This window comes from Rhinolophus ferrumequinum, chromosome 24 (assembly GCF_004115265.2).
Source record: "Rhinolophus ferrumequinum isolate MPI-CBG mRhiFer1 chromosome 24, mRhiFer1_v1.p, whole genome shotgun sequence".
Classification (NCBI taxonomy): domain Eukaryota; kingdom Metazoa; phylum Chordata; class Mammalia; order Chiroptera; family Rhinolophidae; genus Rhinolophus; species Rhinolophus ferrumequinum.
In genome coordinates this window covers 42,097,979-42,116,896 of record NC_046307.1, presented here as the reverse complement: position 1 = coordinate 42,116,896, position 18,918 = coordinate 42,097,979, and the positions used below count along the sequence as shown (strand labels likewise).

The 18,918-nt window shown below is 50.8% G+C and overlaps 1 protein-coding gene across 2 annotated transcripts in view; it reads left to right on the top strand.

The window, feature by feature from the left end:
- The window catches only part of SDK1 (sidekick cell adhesion molecule 1), a 431,538-nt gene that overhangs the window by 408,546 nt on the left and 4,074 nt on the right, over window positions 1-18,918 (top strand). For both annotated transcript variants that reach the window (XM_033096781.1, XM_033096780.1), the window contains 4 exons: window positions 2,634-2,798; window positions 4,234-4,371; window positions 7,124-7,244; window positions 7,683-7,812. In XM_033096781.1, the coding sequence (XP_032952672.1) occupies window positions 2,634-2,798; window positions 4,234-4,371; window positions 7,124-7,244; window positions 7,683-7,812 (554 nt within the window). The remainder of the gene's footprint in view (window positions 1-2,633; window positions 2,799-4,233; window positions 4,372-7,123; window positions 7,245-7,682; window positions 7,813-18,918) is intronic.

The following is an 18,918-nucleotide window of genomic DNA, read 5'->3' as shown; positions in this document are numbered from 1 at the left end:
AAGTGTACACTGGAGGCCCAGTGAGAGTCGCAGCCGTGTCTTCCGGGAGTGTAGGGGTGGGGTCCGGGTCGGCCTCCAAAGAGGAGTCTGAAAGGGTGACATGACCTCATTGATTTTCCCCCACCCCCTCCCCATAGACTGAATAGCTCCCTTAGAACAGAAATCTCGTCTGATGCCCTGGTGGGTGCAACAAGTCTGACCAAAGAGTGCGCACCTAAGTATTTCTGAAGGAAAGTGTGGGTGAATGGGAGGTAGGGGAGGAAGCGACCCCAAGGCAGAGGGAGTGGCACGTGCAGAGAAAATGTTGTTATCGCCTGATTGTTCTTGTGGGAAATTCAGAAAATGTCACACACATGCCGAGGGTGATCTCAGTGTTTTAGGAGAGAAGAAAGGCTGAAGCTATGGCTTGCTATTTTCACATCATTAGTGGTAAACGGTGTCTTGGTGACAAATGAATATAAGTGTGACTATTTAGAAAAAAATACTCATGGTACTACCTTTCTGCCAGTACAGAGATTTGTACCTTTAAAATCTCACCCACGTCCGTCCCTTCATTAACCTATGACTATAAGGACTTAATCGGTGCAAACTCTAAATCCTGTGCAAATATAGACTTACACACTAGCAATTTTCTTTCTGTTTACGGTTGGGCTAATCCCCTGGCTCGCATCTGGTGTTTGGGGGTGTGTGATGAGGCTGGTTTCCAGGTGACCTCAGGTCCCCAGGGACTGCCAGCTCGTGAGCCTGCATGTACCAGCATGCTTTCCCTCCCCGGATCCTCTGCTCTTTTGAAAACAGTACATACGTGTGCCTAGAGGAGGAATTATAATTCGCAAAGGGTCACTACTTCAAACGAACATTCTGAGGGTTCTTTTTGCCCCTTTTTACCAACAACCTCCTTACAGGTTGGGTTTGTATTTGATTTTACGAACACTCGAACCCTCGTGTGGTGTAGCACTGAATGTGCAGGAGGCATTGTTACAGCACTTTATAAATACTAACTTGTTTAATGCTCACAACACACCTGGCGGGTAGGTGCCCTTGTCACCACCGTTCTACAGACGAGGCACAGAGAGGCTGAGTGCTCCGCCTAAGGTCACACAACCGACGTGTGCTGGGCTTCGCACCGAGGCCGTCCTTTGTCAGGGCGCGTGCTGTCTCTGAGGGTCGTGATGACTGCCCGCAGATCACACTCCCTTAGCCCCGGGGTGGATGCTCAGAACCGGATCCATTTGCTTCCTCCATTCTCACAGCATCCAAATTTTCTGGCTTTACTTTCAATTTTAGTGTTCTCCTGTATGTCAGGATTTAAGTAAATTCAATATGTATTTTTATTGTGGTAACATATGCATACCATAAAATGTACCATTTAACCATTTTAACTGTACAATTCAGTGGCATTAGGTGCACTCACACTGCTGTGTAACCATCATCACCATCCATCTCCAGAACTTTCCATCTTCCCAAACTAACTCTGTCCCCACAAAACACTCACTCCCGTCCCCTCGCCCAGCCTCACCCACCTTCTACTTCCGTCTCTGTGAATGTGACCCCTAGGTCTTCATGTCAGTGGGATCACACAGTGTGTCCTTTGTGACTGGCTGGTTTCATCAGCACAGTGTCCTCAGGGTCCGTCCACGCTGTGGCAGGTGTCAGTGTCCTTCCTTTCCAAGGCTGAGTAATACTCTGTGGTACAGTGGACCCCATTTTGGCTGTCATTCACCCGTCAGTGCACACCAGGGCTGCTTCCACTTGTTGGCTGCTGTGAATAGTGCTGCTGTGGACGTGGGGTGCAGGTCCCTGTTCAAATTCAATGTGTATCTTTAATTTACATTTGTGCGTGGTAGCCCCTGGGCACGGACTCAAAACCGATGTGGTCTCGGGAGCTGTGATGCTGCAGCCACTCCAAAGAGCCTCCAGGTCGAGGGTGGCACTTGGCCAGTGTGGTCCTGAGGGTGAGGGAGTGAGGCCCTGGCCGGAGCCATGGAGACCCACGATCCCAGCCTCGTAATGCCAGCTGCCACCTGACAACGCCACGTGGTGCAGATGATTGAACGTGTGGGGCACTGTGGCTACCAGCCAAGGCTGCGCAGAGACTATGTGACGGTGTCACCACAGAGCTGGCAGCTGGCTGGTAGAAGAAGCTTCTGGTTAAAGTTGTGCTTGGCTCGTCATTTCCAGTTAGAACGGGGGTGGGACACAGTGGGAACTGGAAAGAACCAGGGCCAGGGCCCAGCGGTGGCGGCGGGTGGCTGGGTGGATGTCATGTGGGTGGGTCAGGGAGGCACACAGCGGGCGCGACACCAGCAGGCGGGAGGGAGGGAGCCAGAAGTCCTCCACCAGAGGAGCGATCCAGGCATAGAGCGGAGGGGAGGGCCAGGAACTTCCCCCCACCCCAGACGAATGTTCTGGAAAGTGCCCCCGACACCCCACCCCGCAGCCCTAGAAGAGCCTTGTCATGTGGGAGAGGACTTGGCTCCTGCCATGCCCCAAACCTGTGCCACGCACCCACCTCTGACACACGTCACGAGCCGCAGCGAGGGGACCGCAAGCTGCCCAGCGGGGCAGGTGCAGGGGCTCCCGTGTGGGGGAAAGCGACTCTAACCTCTGCTCTCACTTCACGCCTCTTGCAGACGAAGGCCTGTGGGACATGTTTGTGAAGGACATTCCCCGGAGCGCCACCTCCTACACTGTCAGCCTGGACAGGCTCCGGCCAGGAGTGACCTACGAGTTCCGGGTGGTGGCTGTGAACCAGGTGGGCTACGGGGAGCCCAGCAGCCCTTCCACAGCTGTGTCAGGTAGGGACCCTCCCCGGAAAGCTGCTTCTGAGGGAAGGGAGTATGTGACACCACCGCGGGAAGGAGGGGACCTCGCCGTGCTGCCTGCAGACTCTCCAGCAGCAATGGGGTTCGCCCAGTGAACACGGTGCTGGGAGCCTGGTGTGGGTAACCGGGCATCACCAGCGAGGCCCGTGTGCCCACTGGGAACAAAGGAGGGGTTGCTTTGGATGACATAACACCACCGGGTTCCTTAGGAGATGAAAGCCTGAAAACTGGACTGTGGATTCAGACTGTTGTCATCTTGTAAGGAACCCAGAGGTGACACATGATCCAAAGCAACACCCCGCCCCTTGTTCCCAGTGGGCACACATTTTTGTCCATCCAGTGAGGTATTTATGGCGGGCAGCCGTGCTTTCTGTAGCAGTGTCCTTGGGCCTCCCCTGTGACAGGCTTCCTGTTCATCCTGGCGTCCGGCCTCAGAGCTAGCTCCCCTGCAAGAGGCATATGGGAGGTGCTGAGTGGGACCCTGGGGCCATCCGGCACCTTCCAAGAAACAATTTCCATTTTTTCTGTTCTTAGTAAACGGAATAAAACATGAGAAGAAGCATATTCTCCTTTAAAGCAACTTTTAAATGAAACCTTTTCATTTGTCGAAAAGCATATCTAGGAATGGGCCAGTTGTTCCTCTCAGTTCTGCTGGAGGCACGAAATAAATAAATCACAGCCCACTGGTAGGGGAGTGATGTGGTGGAGGACGCCAACAGGTAGCCAGCAACCTCACCAGTGGGTGCTGCAACCAGAGGTCTCTGTGCAGGTGTGGGCGGGACCCAGGTGTGGCGCGAGCGGGAGTCAGTTCGTGGGGCCTCCTGGACTTAGGCGGCACCCCACAGCTAGTGTGGGGCCTCTGAAGGCTTTTAGGGGGACCCCTTGTTTCCTTCTGAGAAAGAGCTCTCTGCTGGCAATGTGAAGAATTGGTGTGAATGGGAAAGTGGCTGTGCTGGCCAGCAGGAGGTGACAGGGCCCCGGGCAGGTGGTGGTGGAGATGGAGAGGGTGAGGGCACTCGGAGGGAGGCCTGGCACTTGGAAAGAGGAGGACATTGGTCACTTCTGTGCCTTCCTCCCTCTAACCCGGACAGCATTTATAAGCAGATGAAAGTAAGAGAAATAAGCGTGAAGGTAGTTTGAATGGACAAGGTCAGGACAAGCTCTGGGATAGACAAATCACCAGGTTGGGGCGCAGTGTAGGGGCCAGAGGAGCCCCGAGCCTGGTTCCCATAGAAAAGGTGAAAAAGTGCTACTGCTTGATTCCTGACGAGGCCACCCAGCCGCAGTCTCCTGGACCAGACAGTGGTTCCATCTTCCCTGTGACTCGGCGACCCGTCATAGCCTTACCCCAGCCCGGTCCATGGGCAGTTTCTATCAAATGTCTCTGTGTGTTCATGTCTGCCCTCAGCTCAAGTGGACACCCCGTTCTACGAGGAGTGGTGGTTCCTGCTGGTGGTGGCACTCTCCAGCCTGATCGTCATCCTGCTGGTGGCATTTACCCTGGTCCTGCATGGGCAGAACAAGAAGTACAAGAACTGTGGCACAGGTGGGCTGTCTGCCCTCGTTTCCCCACTTCTGAGAGTGCCCTGGGCCCCGAGCTCCAATGCTTCATGTTTTCCCCTCCTGGATCTGTCATGCCCATGTCCACTTTTCCATTTCACTTCCTGTAGGTGACCAGGCGTGTCTCTGGAGGCAGCCAGGCGTAGCCCGTCGGGCGCTCCGGACACACCTGGCTCTGCCCTCCAATTAGCCGTGTGTCTTGGGTGCGTCGTTTGGGTCCTTGGACCTCTGAGCCCCAGTGTCCTCACTGGCACCGTTGCTCAGATGCTCTAGTACTTTTGAATATGATTACAAAGGGTTAAATGGGTAAAGTGTCATACAACTCGGTACCGTGAGAACAACGGGCCGAGCACTTGGCAGAGAGTCAGGTGTGGCTCGTAGAGGCAGAAACGGAGGGCGCAGCCCGGCTCACTTGGAGTTTGTGCCTCGCCTGACGCCCCCCGGCCAACTCTGAGCCCTCTGAGAGCCGGCCACCCCGGTTCCCAGGGCAAGACTTGGTGCTCAGGGAGTGTTTGTTTCTGGATGAATCGCCATCATTAGAGAAAGGGACAAATGGACATGGGCACAGCCGGCCGGCCACAAAGGAGTACCACAGAACGACTCTGTTTATAGGAAGGTCAGAACCGGTGTTTCTGGAACACAGGACAGTGTTGCCTCTTGGTGAGAAGTATAAACAGAGAAGGTACCTGAAGGAACCTTCCCGGGGCTGGAAGCACTGTCCACCTTGGTGACGATGACACGTATGTCTGTAACCCCGGCGCTTAAGATTAGTATACTTTATGCATTTCATTATCCTCAACTTTTTAAAAAATTCTCGTAATTACCGGTAGATGACTTTTTCGCATAAACAGAATTAGCAAGCTCTGGAGCATGGCCTGCTCTTAGCCCACATTGCTGGATCCGGGCCGCTGGAGACGGGCCGCAGGAGCCCGCCGGGGATGTGGGCAGACCCCTGGGACCCCTGGCCGGGACAGGCCCTGGCTGAGGCCGGCCCCCACCCCTTCCCATCCGCTCGGCTGCCTTTCCTTCTTAGGAAGGCGCATCCCTGATGATGTCGCCTGCATTAGAGCTGCCGCCCTAGCTCTCTGGGCCAAGCAGGGGCCCAGCGGACCCCACCCCAGCCACCAGCACCGTCCCTCTCCCAAAAGGGCTAATAAAATCAGGCACCTGAAACGCCTGGCCATTTGCTTTTGTAACTTTAAGCAATTCATCCCTCCAAGAAAGGATTTATTTTTTTTCTGTATAAATTCACTTCTAACAAGAGTTCCTAAATCAGATTTTATTCCTGTGGGATTTATAGTGTATGAAAGGCGTGTCATCTTACTGACTTCATGCTATTACAGAACCCCACGTCTGGCCTGGAAAAATCTGCCCCCTTTTCTGGCCCTCAGCCTCACCCTGGAGGATTAATTTAACATCGTAATTGAAGCCCAGGGAAAAGCTACTTGTCTGCCTGCCAGAATGTCTGCCTCCTGCGTAGAACACGCGCACCTGACGCGTTGCTGCCGCGGCCACACCCACACCCACAGCCTCCGGCCTGCCCTCCCCGCACGCCCAGCCTCTCGGGCTCCCCTCTGATCATGGTTTTCTCCCGCTCGCCCCCATCAACCCAGATCCCCCCTCACCAGCAACTTCATCTTTCGGTTGCCCGTTGCTACTCTGTTCGGTTGGCTTTTTTGGTTGCACACAAATAGAGCATTAAGGCATGTTGAGGGGTGCAAGGACCCTGCAGAGGGGACCCTTCGGGCTTAGAAATGGGGATGAACTGAGCAAGCAGCATGGAGCCCTGGCATATGCTCAGACACTGACCTGGAGGCCGCCACCGCGGGAGCCTAACGGATAAAGTCGGGGAGCTCTTGTTTTGCTCACAGAACTTGTAGTCTAGTCGGGGAGACAGAGGCCAATGACGAGAAGCAAGCAAATGTAACTGCGTGAACAGTCCAGCAGGTGTGAGCCGCATGCGACACCACGCAGGGTGAAGGCGCTGGGAGTGAGGAGGCTGCAGGGCTGAGGCTGACCTTTGGGAGGCCCGGAAAGTTCCCTCCGGGCTCCTGACCTTTGAGCTGTGAGCTGAAGGAAGGGGGTAAGGAAGCCAGGAGGATATGGGGGGCAGAGGGACAGCTGTGAGGACCTGGCTGTCATGCCGAGGATGTGGGAAGACAACGAAAATGTTACGTCCTTCGGCTTCTTATAACATTACTATTATTCATTTGCTCTGCTGATACATTTTATCATGTGATTTTCATAGGAATTTATAACGTTACTTTTTTAAACGCAGCTTTCAGTACATGGACAGAGTTGTGTCACCATCACCACTCTCAGTTTGAAAACATTTTCATCACCCCAAAAAGAAATCCTGTGCCCTTCGGCTATCACCCCTCATAAATGGACTGATTTGTTATACAAGTATGAGGAGTTGTTTTGAAATTTATTAAACATTTAATTTCCCTGATTTTAAAAAAGTTGTTCATCTGAGTACTCTTTAATCAAAGACAGAGAAGAATACTGGTATTTTGTTGACAGTCAAAATAAACACAGAAATGCTAATATTGACATTTGCTCCAGCATTGAAATTAACATATAATGAACATGTAGGAGCTTCTCTGCCCAGCTCGACTCCCACTGTCTGGCCGGCCCTGGGTTTTACCTTCGGCAGGACTCAGTGGACACATTGGCTCGAAAGCTACGGGGGGCACTTTACTAAGACACCTGCGCTCGTCTCCCTGGCCTGACTTTAGGTAAAAGCGTCTCCAACGTGGAGGAGTCTGTGACCCTGGACAATGGGGGCTTTGCCGCCTTGGAGCTTAACAGCCGCCATCTCAACGTCAAGAACACCTTCTCAAAGAAGAACGGGACCAGGTAGGGACACAGCAGCCACAACCCCACGTGCCGCGTCTGCCCCGGGACCTGGGTGCTGGCCACAGACATGTCCCCTCACCCACTGGCCCCCCCGAAACCCCAACAGGATGGCTTTGAGCCTAGGAGGGCAGGCAGGGCCGGTGGTGAGAGATGCCTAGAGATCCCCAGAGGGCAGACCGCAGCTGTGCAGAGAGGGAAGTGACCAGGGAGACCTGCCCGCCCCGCGCGGGCCACCGGTCACCTGAGCACTCGCCTTAGAGAAGTGGTGTGGCATTAACCGGCGGCAGGCTGGTGATTTGGGGCATCGGTTGCCAAAATGCTGTCAGAGGCTGTGGTTTTCTCTCACTCGGTCCTGACAAAGGCGGGAGGGCGGGTCAGGAGGCCCGGGCAGGTATCTTTGGCCCAGGCCGCCCTGAGCAGGTCATCGTCCCTGCCCAGGTCCCCTCCCCGGCCCAGCCCTGGCGGGCTGCACTACTCAGACGAGGACATCTGCAGCAAGTACAACGGCGCGGTGCTCACCGAGAGCATGAGCCTCCAGGACAAGTCGGCGGACGCGACGGAATCCGAGGTCAGTGCCTGTGGCCGTTCCCCCTTCTGTAGTGAGCCCCCGCTTTCGCAAGAGCGGAGGCTTTGCCCCTTGGAGCTTAACAGCCGCCACCTCAATGTCACCTTTGTACCACTCTCACTTGCGTCTCACAATGACACGTGACTCCGTGTACAGATGAGGAAGGTACGAGAAGCCCCAAGCTCAGACCCGCAGGCCCTTTGGTCTGTCAGCTTTGAGCAGAGCGGGCACTCTGGGACTGCTTCCACCTGTCACCAAGTCGCTTCCTACGTCCCGTCCCCGTGCGAGAGGGAGAAAACAAGGCGGCCCCTTGGGAGGGGCGGCTGCAGAACGAGCTAGATGGCGGACTGTGCGCCCTGCAGGGCGTGCATTTGCTACTAAAAGCTTCCGCATGCCGATCTCCTTAGTCCTGGAGGTCACTGGTTCTGGGCCAGCTCTCAGTAACCTGCACAAAGTCACTTCTCATCTGAAGACCACTATCATTCCATTTGCTCTCAGAAATAAACCTAATGTGTTCTGGAGGTGACCACAGAACTCGGTGGCCTCTGGACCCCAGGTGGAGAGGCAAAGGACCTGAGCCTGCAAGACTGATAGAAACCGGGAGCCCCTCCCTGTTCCCCCACATCTGCTTTCCCTCCCACCAGCCTCCTGGTGCTGAAAAGAGGAATTTTGTCTCAGCAGCTCTGGGTCACATAACAGGGCCTGGTGAGCTGCCCCTTCAGATGTGGCCTGGCCGCACTGAGCAGTTACCCCAGGGAGGTCTCGCCCCAAGGGGGTATCACCCTCCACCGTGACCCCCGCCTGGTACCCATGGGCCTGCGTACCTCAGGCTGCCTTTGTGTCTAGGCATCAAGTTACAGAGCTGAGCAGCTCCCGTGGGGGCCGCAAGAAGGGGATCGGCACCCCCACCCAGGAAGTGCCTTTCCCCATAAGCGGACTGTCTCAGAATCTTACATCCATGAATAAAACTGGCTGAAACAACAACTAGAGAGGTGGTTCCCTGGGGTCAGACCTAAACTTCTGCATTTCAGATGTGCTGAGCCTTGGGAGAGGGGGAAGTCACCAAGCCATTTGCTGGACGTGTAGGCCTACCCCACCTCTTGGCATTAATTCTCTAAATCAATATTTAATCTAAAAAAAGTCTCACCTTCATTTTGACCTGAATTCAGGCTTATTGAGCCCTGAGGCTCAATAAAATGGCTTTTTGTAAATTGTGGTTTGTATAAGAACTCTCAGGGAGGCGGGACAGCAGGTGGGGCCAGTGTGACACCTGCTCCGCTGTGCTTCTGGGTTCTGTTTACAAAGGCCACGGGTCCCCCTCTGGGCCGTAGCCCCGGGCCTGGTGAAAACCAGGAGCAGCACTGCAGATGTTCCAGAAGGTACATTTGTCTGAAATCGAGGGGCTGTCAAGTGAAATCCCGCAAAAACTGACCCGCCGTTTTGTGATAAACAGCAGCTTTGTTCTAGCAGCTCACACCAAATGCAGCCCAGAGGAAGGACAGTCACTGCCCTCCAGCAGACACTCTCTGTGCCAGCAGTTACACTCATTCTCACGCACCTGCTGCCCTTAGAACATACCGGCACCAGGATGACAGTCTCAGCGCACGTGCATTGGCAGGCTGAAATTAGCACTTCCGTGTGTGTTGAGCACTAACTGAGCACCTACTATGCGCCAGACATACTCTGGGGATGCTCATACCAGCCCAAGGCAGGGCGAGTCTCCCTGTTGTTCTGACGAAAGACCAAGGCTGGGGTCCTCCAGCCTTACGTGGGTCTCCAGAGCCTAGCTGACACCCGCCCCCTCCATCACCTCCTCCTCCAGCCCCCACCAGGGGTCGGTGGCCATGCCCGGTGCAGCCAGAATTGGATTCATGAATTCTGAACTATTTATTTGTAAAAGCATTCTCAAAACAGTTTACTGAGAAGCAACTGGTCTGTTTCTTCTCTCACACATGGAGTGTTTTGAGATTCAAATTCAGCTGATTGTTATGGAGGATTATTAAACGGACGCTAGCACTGCCCGAGGCATACAATGTCAGACAATTAAGTTCACGAACTCATCCTAAAAAAAGTGCTACATCCCTCTTTGCTGAATATCACTACGGTCGCCTTTGAAGTCCTCCCCTTGGGAAGCTATGCACCGACTCCAGCGCCTGGTTCACCCTTCAAAGCCATTTTGGAACTTTTTCTGGAATGGCCATCAGAGCTGTCGTCATATTACCCTTGATGTCCTGAATGTCATAAAAATGTCTTCCTTTCAATAGTTCCTTTATCTTCGGGTAAAGAAAGAAGTCATTGGGGGCCAGATCAGGTGAGTAGAGAGGGTGTTCCAATACAGTTATTTGTTTACTGACTAAAAACTCCCTCACAGACAGTGCTGTGTGAGCTGGTGCATTGTTGTGATGCAAGAGCCATAAATTGTTGACCAAAATTTCAAGTTATCTAACTTTTTCATGCAGCCTTTTCAGCACTTCCAAATAGTAAACTTGGTTAACTGTTTGTCCAGTGTTACGAATTCATGATGAATAATCCCTCTGATATTGAAAAAGGTTAGCAACATCATTGCAACAAGTTCACGAATTTAATTATCAGACCTCGTATACAGAGGCACATGTGCACACATCCATGTACACCTAAATACAAACACACGCAGAGATGGAGGAGGGAGGGAGGGGTGACGGGCAGAGAAGCAAGAAGGGAGGAGGGAAGAGGGACATGGAATCCACACAAAATCCTGCAAGGATTTATATAACGAATGAGAAAGCCAGGCTTTCTGATAGCTGCCTCCTGCCAAGTCCCCATGGAGTTCAGGGAAAGTGCCTGGGTTCTCAGGTAGACAAACAAGACTGGTCTTTTTACAGAGTTCTTTGCTCTGTAATCTTTGCTGGGTCTCGACTCTGAACCTTATGAATTTGGGAGATTTGCTGGCACTAAATATGCGTGGGATCCCAACAGAGGGACCTGGGTCACTCATCCTCCTAGAAGGGCCAGCTCAGATGGAAATGTTTACTTTGAACCACATTTTTTAAACAGCTGGATTGAGATGTAATTCACATGCCACACAATTAAACCATTTGACATATTGGTTATTTAGGAGTGTGTTTTAATTTCTCCATACTTGTGAATTTTCCAAATTTTCTTCTGTAATAGATTTTTAATTTTATTCCATGTGGTCAGAGAACATACTTTGTATATTTTAAATCCTTTTCAATTTACCGAGTTTCGTTTTATGGCCCAGCATATGGTCTATGCTGGAAAAATGTTCCAAATCCATTTGAAAAGAATATGTTACTCTGATGTTGTTATGTGGCGTGTTCTCAACGTGTCTGTTAGGTCTAGTTGATTTATAGTGTTAAGTCTTCTATATTTTTGATCTTCTGCCATCTGCTAATGTATTTCTCTCTCCAGCTTCTGTTGTTGTTGAGTTATTTATTTCTGTCAGCTTCAATTTCATGTGTTTTGGGGCTCTGTTTTTAGGCGCATATATATTTGTAATTGTTATATTGTCTTGATGGGTTGACTCTTTTATCAGTATAGCACGACTCTCTTTGTCTCCAGTAACAATTTTTATCTTAAAGTCTATTTTGTCTGCTGTTAGTATAGCCACTCCAATTCTCTTTTGTTTACTGTTTACATGGTGTAACATTTCTATCCTTTTACTTTCAACCTATTTGAATCTTTGAATCTAAAATGTGTCTCTTGTGGACAGTATATAGTTGGATCATGTTATTTTATTCATTCTGCCAATCTCTACCTTTTGACTACAGTGTTTAATCTCTTCACATTTAATGTAATTATAACTAAGATATAATAGAATTTATATCTGCCATTTGATATTTGCCTTCTGTATGTCTCATATCTTTATTCTTTTATTTTTCCATTACTGTCTTCTATTTTTGTGGATATTTTCTAGTATACCATTTTGATCCCCTTGTTTTTGTTTTTACTGTATTTCTTTCATATTTTGTGACTTTAGATTTATACTAAATTTCAGTGACATGTAGAAACTTTGCTCAATTCTCTCCTCACCTTTTGTGCTATTATTAAACATGTCTCTACATATCTATACAATTCATTTTTATAGTTATCACTGTTCAGAATTGTATGTCTTTTAAAGAAGTTGAGAGAAGGAGGACAAGTATGTATTTAGAGTTTTTCATTTTACCCTACTTACTTACTATTTCTGGTCCTCTTCATTTCTTCCTGTGGATTCAAATCACTGTTGGGTATCATTTCCTTCCTGCTGCCTCCTCTGTGCTCTTATTGTTAAATATGTTACGTTTCTATTTGTTATAGGCCTAACAATACAATTATATACTTGTTGTTTTATGCAGTTGCTTTTTAAATCAGATAAGTAAAGAAAGAGGAAATATGCAATTATACCATCTTTTATAATTACTTATGTAGTTACCTTTGTTGGTACATTTTGTTTTTTCATGTGGATTTGAATTACTGTCTGGTGTCACTTGCTTTCAACCTGATGATCTTCCTTTAGTATTTCTTATCAGGCAGGCCTGCTAGCAATGAATTTTTCAACTTTTGTTTATCTCAGAATATCTTTATTTGCCTTTATTTTTCAAAGTAGTTTTGCAGAGTATAAGATTCTTGGCCTTGATGGAAAAAAAAAATAATCTTCTTGGTTGACAGTTTTCTTTCATCACTTTCAATTGCCTTTTGTCCTCTTTTTTTTTTTCTTTTGCTTGTTTCAAGAGCGTCTTTTTGTCTTTGTTCTTTCAAAATGTTGATGATAGTGTGTCTGGCTATGGATCTTGTTCCATTTCTCTTATTTGTAGTTTATTGAGCTTGTTGGGTATATAGATTATTTTATCAAGTTTGGGGAGTTCCTTAAGTCATCATTACTTCCAGTATTTTTTTCTGCTTCTTTCTTTCTCTTCTCATCCTGGTTCTCTCATTACACATATGTTAATGCACTCGGTACTGTCTCACATTTATCTGCTGCTGTGTCTTTTTTTTAAATTATTCTTTTTTTCTTGGTTTTTCAGATTGCATAATCTCCATCAGTCTATCTTCAAGTGCATTGATTCTGTCTTCTGCCAGCTCCAATCTACTGCTGAGTCCCTCTAGTGAATTTTTCATTTCAGTTATTGTACTTTGCAATCCAGAACTTCTCATTTGGTTATTTTAAAATCATTTCTGTCTCTTTATTGATATGCTCTGCTTGATGCGATATTGTCATCATACTTTTCCTTTAATTCTTTAAACATGGTTTCCTTTAGTTCTTTGAACATATTATTATAGCTGCTTTCAAAGTCTTTGCTAACATTTGGGCCTCCTCAGAGGCTGCCTCTTTTTTTCCCTGTGTATGGGTCATATTTTTCTGTTGTTTTGAAAACAGGCCATTTTAAATAATACATTGTAACAACTCTGAACACCGATAGCCTCCTTGCTCCCAGGATTGTTGTTGCTGGCTTATTTGCTTATTTACGTGTTCCGGGAAGACTCAGTGTGCCCTCTGCCGTCTCCCGGTGCAGCTTGGGACATGCATGCGGTCTCCTGACCACCAGGGATGACCAGTCTTTGCCAGACTCGGCCCCTTTTTCTCACCTCCCTGTTAAGATTCTGGATGGTCTACCACTGTTGACATCACACTCAGCTGTTAACCTCTACTACTTGCTAGCTCTATTACTTTTGACAGGACCCTAGGGCATAAATTACTCCATGGTTAGTCCAGTTGAAGTCCAGTCCTTTGACTGTGGCAGGATATTGTCAATCTTTAAATTTTGCTCTGACCCCAAGAGGGCTCTCCTTAGCGGCCCTCTCCCTGGTTCTCTCCATTAAACTTCTGATGGCTTTATTGCTTCATTTATTACAATCATAGAACTACCAGCTGCCTCTTACATTTCCCAGAAGGTCTGCACTGTTCTCAATAACAAGGGCGTGCTCGGTTGCAAACGTCCCCTTCAGCAGAGCTGGGGAGCTGTCTGTTCTGGGGCACCATCCCTGCCCTGTGCAGGACCTCTCAGTCACAGCACCAAAGCTGCGGTGGGGACAGCAGCCCTCTTCTCCATGGTGACACATCTGCTGTGCGGGGCGGGGAGGGGGTGCTGGTTTGAGATGGGAGTCCCTGGTCTTCTGGGCTTGCCCTGCCCACGTGGACTGTCTCCCCTACAAGCGAGCTGGGCTGAGGGCAACCGGGGCTCAGGATTCTCGGTCTGCCACACCTGGTGTACACCATCCAGCCTATGAGTAAAGACCGGGTGACGGAAGGGTGCCCACTTCTATTGGTCCCACCTGCCTGGACTGGAGTTCTGCAGCGTGAAGCTGAGGGCAGCACTTGTATGAGACATGCTGGCAGCTTCCTCCCCCAGGTCAAACCAAGTTCCTAGAGAAGGAGCTGGGAGGACAAGGAGCTCATGTTCCTGGCCACCTCTCAGAGTGGTGCTTTGGTCACACTGAGCTGGGGGCAGGGGAGCAGGTCATAGGTTAAGTGCCTCAAACTCTTGCTGTTCTTAGTGAAATTTTGATTTTCTGGAAAAAAGAATTCTCCATTTGCCATATGCTGTTGCAACCATTTCCAGAGACTTTCAGTGGTTGTTTATAAAATAATTGTCCCCAGTTAAGGCATTATTCCTCTGGGAAGAGGATCACCTGCACTCCTCACACAGCCTTTCTGGAGGTTTCCTTTGTACTCCGAGTGGATGGAGCTGATGTTCAGAGGGGTCCTTGGGCTGGGTTCCGACATTGGCTTTCCTAACGTAGCATTGACTTCTGGCCTGATCCCTTCACCCCCAATTACAGCAACAGTCAAGTTACAGGTAAGCAGGGGTCCAGGGAAAGCAGACCTGGGGGTGGCCCACCATAGAAGAGCCCCAGGAGCTGAAGCACTCATTAGTGACTTAGAGCTGGATTTAAGTCTAAGATATTTATCCTCCCCTCAGACAGCAGCTTCTAGGTTTACATACATTGTACAGGGAGAGATTAGGGATGAAGAGTAAAGTACGTTCTGAGCCTGGCTCAGTCAACGGTGTGACCCAGTGTGGACGCAGGAGTGACGAGGGTGACCCGGTCAACAGGGGCCGGGTTCCCCGGGCCCCCCCGCCCCGAGCTGGGGGAAGCACAGCCTCAAAGCCCTTCCATGAAGCTGATATTTTACTACGAAAAGAGTGATGTCCTTTTTCTCCGCGGCGTCTTTTTTAACCAATTTCAGAAATACTGCTAAAGCAAATATTCTGAGAATCAGTGCACAGGTGCACAAGAACCTGCCTGATCAGAGCTGCTCTGAATTAGGCCATCAGCGTCACGTGACACAGGCTGCAGCTCTTTCTGTGTCTCCAGCTAGAACTAAGAGGGTTTGTCACCATTTTATCACCCGCGGCTTATGAATTATATCAGGACTGCTGTTCAAATTTCATTTCAAAAACTGTTTTTGAAAACCACAGAAACAGTGCTCAAAATCTCTGCTGCTCCAACCAACTTAGACCAGCCCCTCGTACCTAATTAATTCCCTAATAATATTCGAGTCTTTCATCTTGCCAGTGTAATACCAAAAGTGTTGAGATTATCTCTATTAGCTGCTCGCCAGGCATCTGTGCGCCTTTAGAAACTCCCACAGTCAGTCTGCCACCACATCCAATCACACGCTGGCCTTCTCCGGTTTCCTAGGAAACCACACACATCTCTATTTCATATCACATGGGAAACTTTTTTAAAAATCCTGCGGCATTTCTTTTTTGTCAATAATTCTAACTCACTGAAATAGATCCCCATTAAAAAATAATAATGCCATGTAAACAATAAACAGAATGGCAGCAGGAGGAAGAATGGCATTTTAATCCAGCACTTGCTCGTGGAGCCAGTGGCAGGGTCTGAGCAGGACCCAGGAGGCTGGCTTCTGTGTCACGTGGCCCTGGTAGCTCTCACTCCTCCTGCGCCCACTCTCAGTCTCCTCTCTCTCCTTCCGCACAGTGGTTTGTTTCTCCCAGAGTGGCTTTTGGAACCACGTGGGTGTATCCATGAGCCCTGGCCACTCGAGGCTCACAGCCGCCAGCTTTGTCCCCATGTAAAGAACTCTGCTCTTCCAGGCACTGAGAGAAAAGCCCAGGGCACATTTCAGTTGGTCCAGCTTATGTCGTGCGCCCACCCATTAACTAGCCAGTGCTTTCGTTCAGCCCATGGGAAAGGTGGAGAGGGAGCTCTTCCTGAACCACTCTTGACTGTCTCCTGCCAGGACCTCTTCTCAGTGCCCACATCTGTCACAGACCCCTCTGTTCATGCTATGGGACTTTGAGATCTTTGGCTGAGAAAATACATATGATCTATAGCTACTGAGCAGTCTCAAATGAAACTATATTTTATTAGTCACACAGCATGCATATGGGTGGGACCTGTGGTGCCTGGGTTCGCTAAGCAGGGCTGGCATTCTGTTAGAAATGCTGGCTCTGGGGGACTACGGGTCTGTCCAGCCTGCCCCTCGGTCCCACCCGGCCATCAGGGACCCGGCTTCTCTCCAGCATGGACAGCTGCAGGGAGGGCTGGGCAAGGGCAGAGAGGGGAAGAGAAGTGCCCGAAGGGTCACCCCCTGGGTGCTGGATGTTTTTACTGAAACGGGACCGCTAGCACAAGTGACTGTGCTTTTGCTGATTTGTCTGCCACTCAGTGAGACTTGGTATGAAACCCACCCACGTAAAGTGTTGCCCTAACACTTTATAAATCTGATGCAGGTGTCCCCAGAGTGTTACTGAAAGGCTTATTTCTGCTTCTGTTGGCTGTGATACCAGTCCTGGCTCTCGCCCCCACTCTGCCCCGAGCAAGTATGACCCTGAGAAGGCCACTTGCTTCTGTGGGTCTTGGTGCTTTCAGACACAAAGTGAGGGCATTGGGCCAATTGTCACCCTGACATTTTCCTCAGGAGCGTCCTTGGCGGGGTGGAGGGTGACGGCGGAGGCTCAGAGCCCCGGGTGTCGTGGCCTGAGCGCGCAAGGCTTGAGCCTTGTATTCAGCCTCAGAGCACCATGAGCTTGACCGCTTGTGAAACCTGGCTGCAAATTGCCGTCGTCCAGTCCTGGTGTTCTGTGAACTTCTCGTGAGAAAAGGGTACAGTCGGCATGTTTCAGCTCTTCCCCCTGAGCTTCAGAAGCTTAGAACCCAAACGGTGTCTGAAGAAGTGACAAGGCCGCTCGAGGACTGAGAGCAGACCCCTCCAACTCCCCTGGCTGGCCTCAGTTCCCTTTTCTCCCTGTGCAGCTTAACGCAGCCTTGTAAGCCCCCTCCAGGCCTCCGGAAAACAGATGATGGTAAATCCTACAGCCGCAAAGCCAGGTGCCTAACCTCTCATCTGACACCCTTACGGCCATATACTGAAGAATTCAGTGGATCACTGTATTTCTGCAGCAAACCCCAAGAATGTTCACACAAAACAGGCTCCCATCAGGTCAGGCTTTGCCACCCAACGAGCTGGAAAGGCAGCTGTTGGTTTCAGAGCATCGTGGGTTTGGGGTTGTCGACCCATTTGGCTGATGGAAGGGGGCGCCTGGAGTGGGGGGCCACATCTGCTGAGGCAGCAGGAACGTGCGCTGCAGGGCTCAGACGTGGGCTCCCACCGCCCACGAGACCTGGGCAGCTTGCAGGTCCCTCTCTTCCTCTTGCTTCATCCATAAAATAGCAACAATTAACACCCACCTCTTAAGGTCACTGTGCAGTCAGACATTGTGGCCTGTTGTGCAGTAGTGACCGCTGAAAAGAAGGTGTCGTCGCCTGTAGTGCCGTCCTCGTCGTCACCCGATTGTGGAGGAGTGGATGTTCTCCGCACCTTGAGGGTCACGGGGGACATTCCGCAGCCCCTCATCGGGGGAGCTCTGACTCGGTGACAAGCAGAGCGACCACAGACGTGTGCAGCTGCCGACTGTTTGTTTACACTTGACACGCTGAAAAGCCCCAAATCTGTGACTTAACGTTACCTACAGGTAAATAGTCCAGTTAGAGTCAGATTTTCAGTCTGTGTGGGAAGAATCCCAGGAGACCCTGGCCCCACCTTCTATTTGAGGGATTCCAGGACGAAACGCTGGCCGTCAGGGGGATAGTGTCAGTCCCCGGATCAGAGCTTCCTGTGTGGACGGGGCTGTGGGTCGGTCACTCTGAGCATCCACTGGGGGGGCGGGGAGGCAGGCAGGTCCCTCACTGTGCTCTCTGCGGACGCCATGTAAAGTGATGATGAGCAGGCCGCCTTCCCCTCTTCCCGCCCCCACCCCCGCCCGCCGGCTGATGAGAAATGCACATTCCCGGTCCCCAGGCCAGGCCACTGAATCAGGAGGGCAGGAGTTACGCCCAGGAATCCGGGCTCTTAGAAACTTCCCTGGCAATTCTGGACAGCATCTGGGGGTCTCTCACGCCTTTCTGTTCCTCCTGACACCCTCTGGAAAGGGAGAAAAGGTCAGGTGTGGCTGACCCCGCTCGGGCACGGGAGCCCAGAGGGGAGGCCAGGCCTGCCGGCCGGGCAGCTAGAATGAGAGGGACGGAGATGGACGGAGCCACAGGTTCCTGTTCCTTCCTTGAACTTTCACGCTGTCTGGCCTCCGCTGTGTCTATAGACCCATTCTTGGAATATCTGCCAGGTCCCCTGGAGCAGGGAGGAGCCCACCATGTTTCCAGGGTCTGGTGGCATCACAGCATCCTGGCAGCTTGGCGGGCTCTGTACGCACCAGGTGGCAGGGCCCGAGGGTGAGGGTCCCAGACAGAGCCCTCCGTCCTCCTGGGAAACACTTCGGCCCCCACTCACCTGCAGCAGTCCTTCCAGTGACTTCTGGGTCACCCAAACTGTAAAATACAAGAAGCAGAGTTTTGATTTACAAAAATTGCCAGAAACTGTGGACTAAATGTTCTTAATGAAACTGCAGATTTATTTCATAAGAAGAAAGGGGGAAAAAAATCCCTGAGGGACTAGTCTTGGCACATCAGGGGGCTGCCCAGTCCGCCCTCCAGCTGTTCTCTGCCCTGTGGTGCGGGCGGGCACTTTCAGTGCCCAGGGAGGGAGGGGTGGACATCACAGGTCATTTAGGGCCCCATTTCCCGGGGTTGGGGCCTCCCATAGTGGCCTGCATGCACGGGAGGCACGTGGAAATCCCTGTCCCGTAGGGGACACACCCCTCGTCA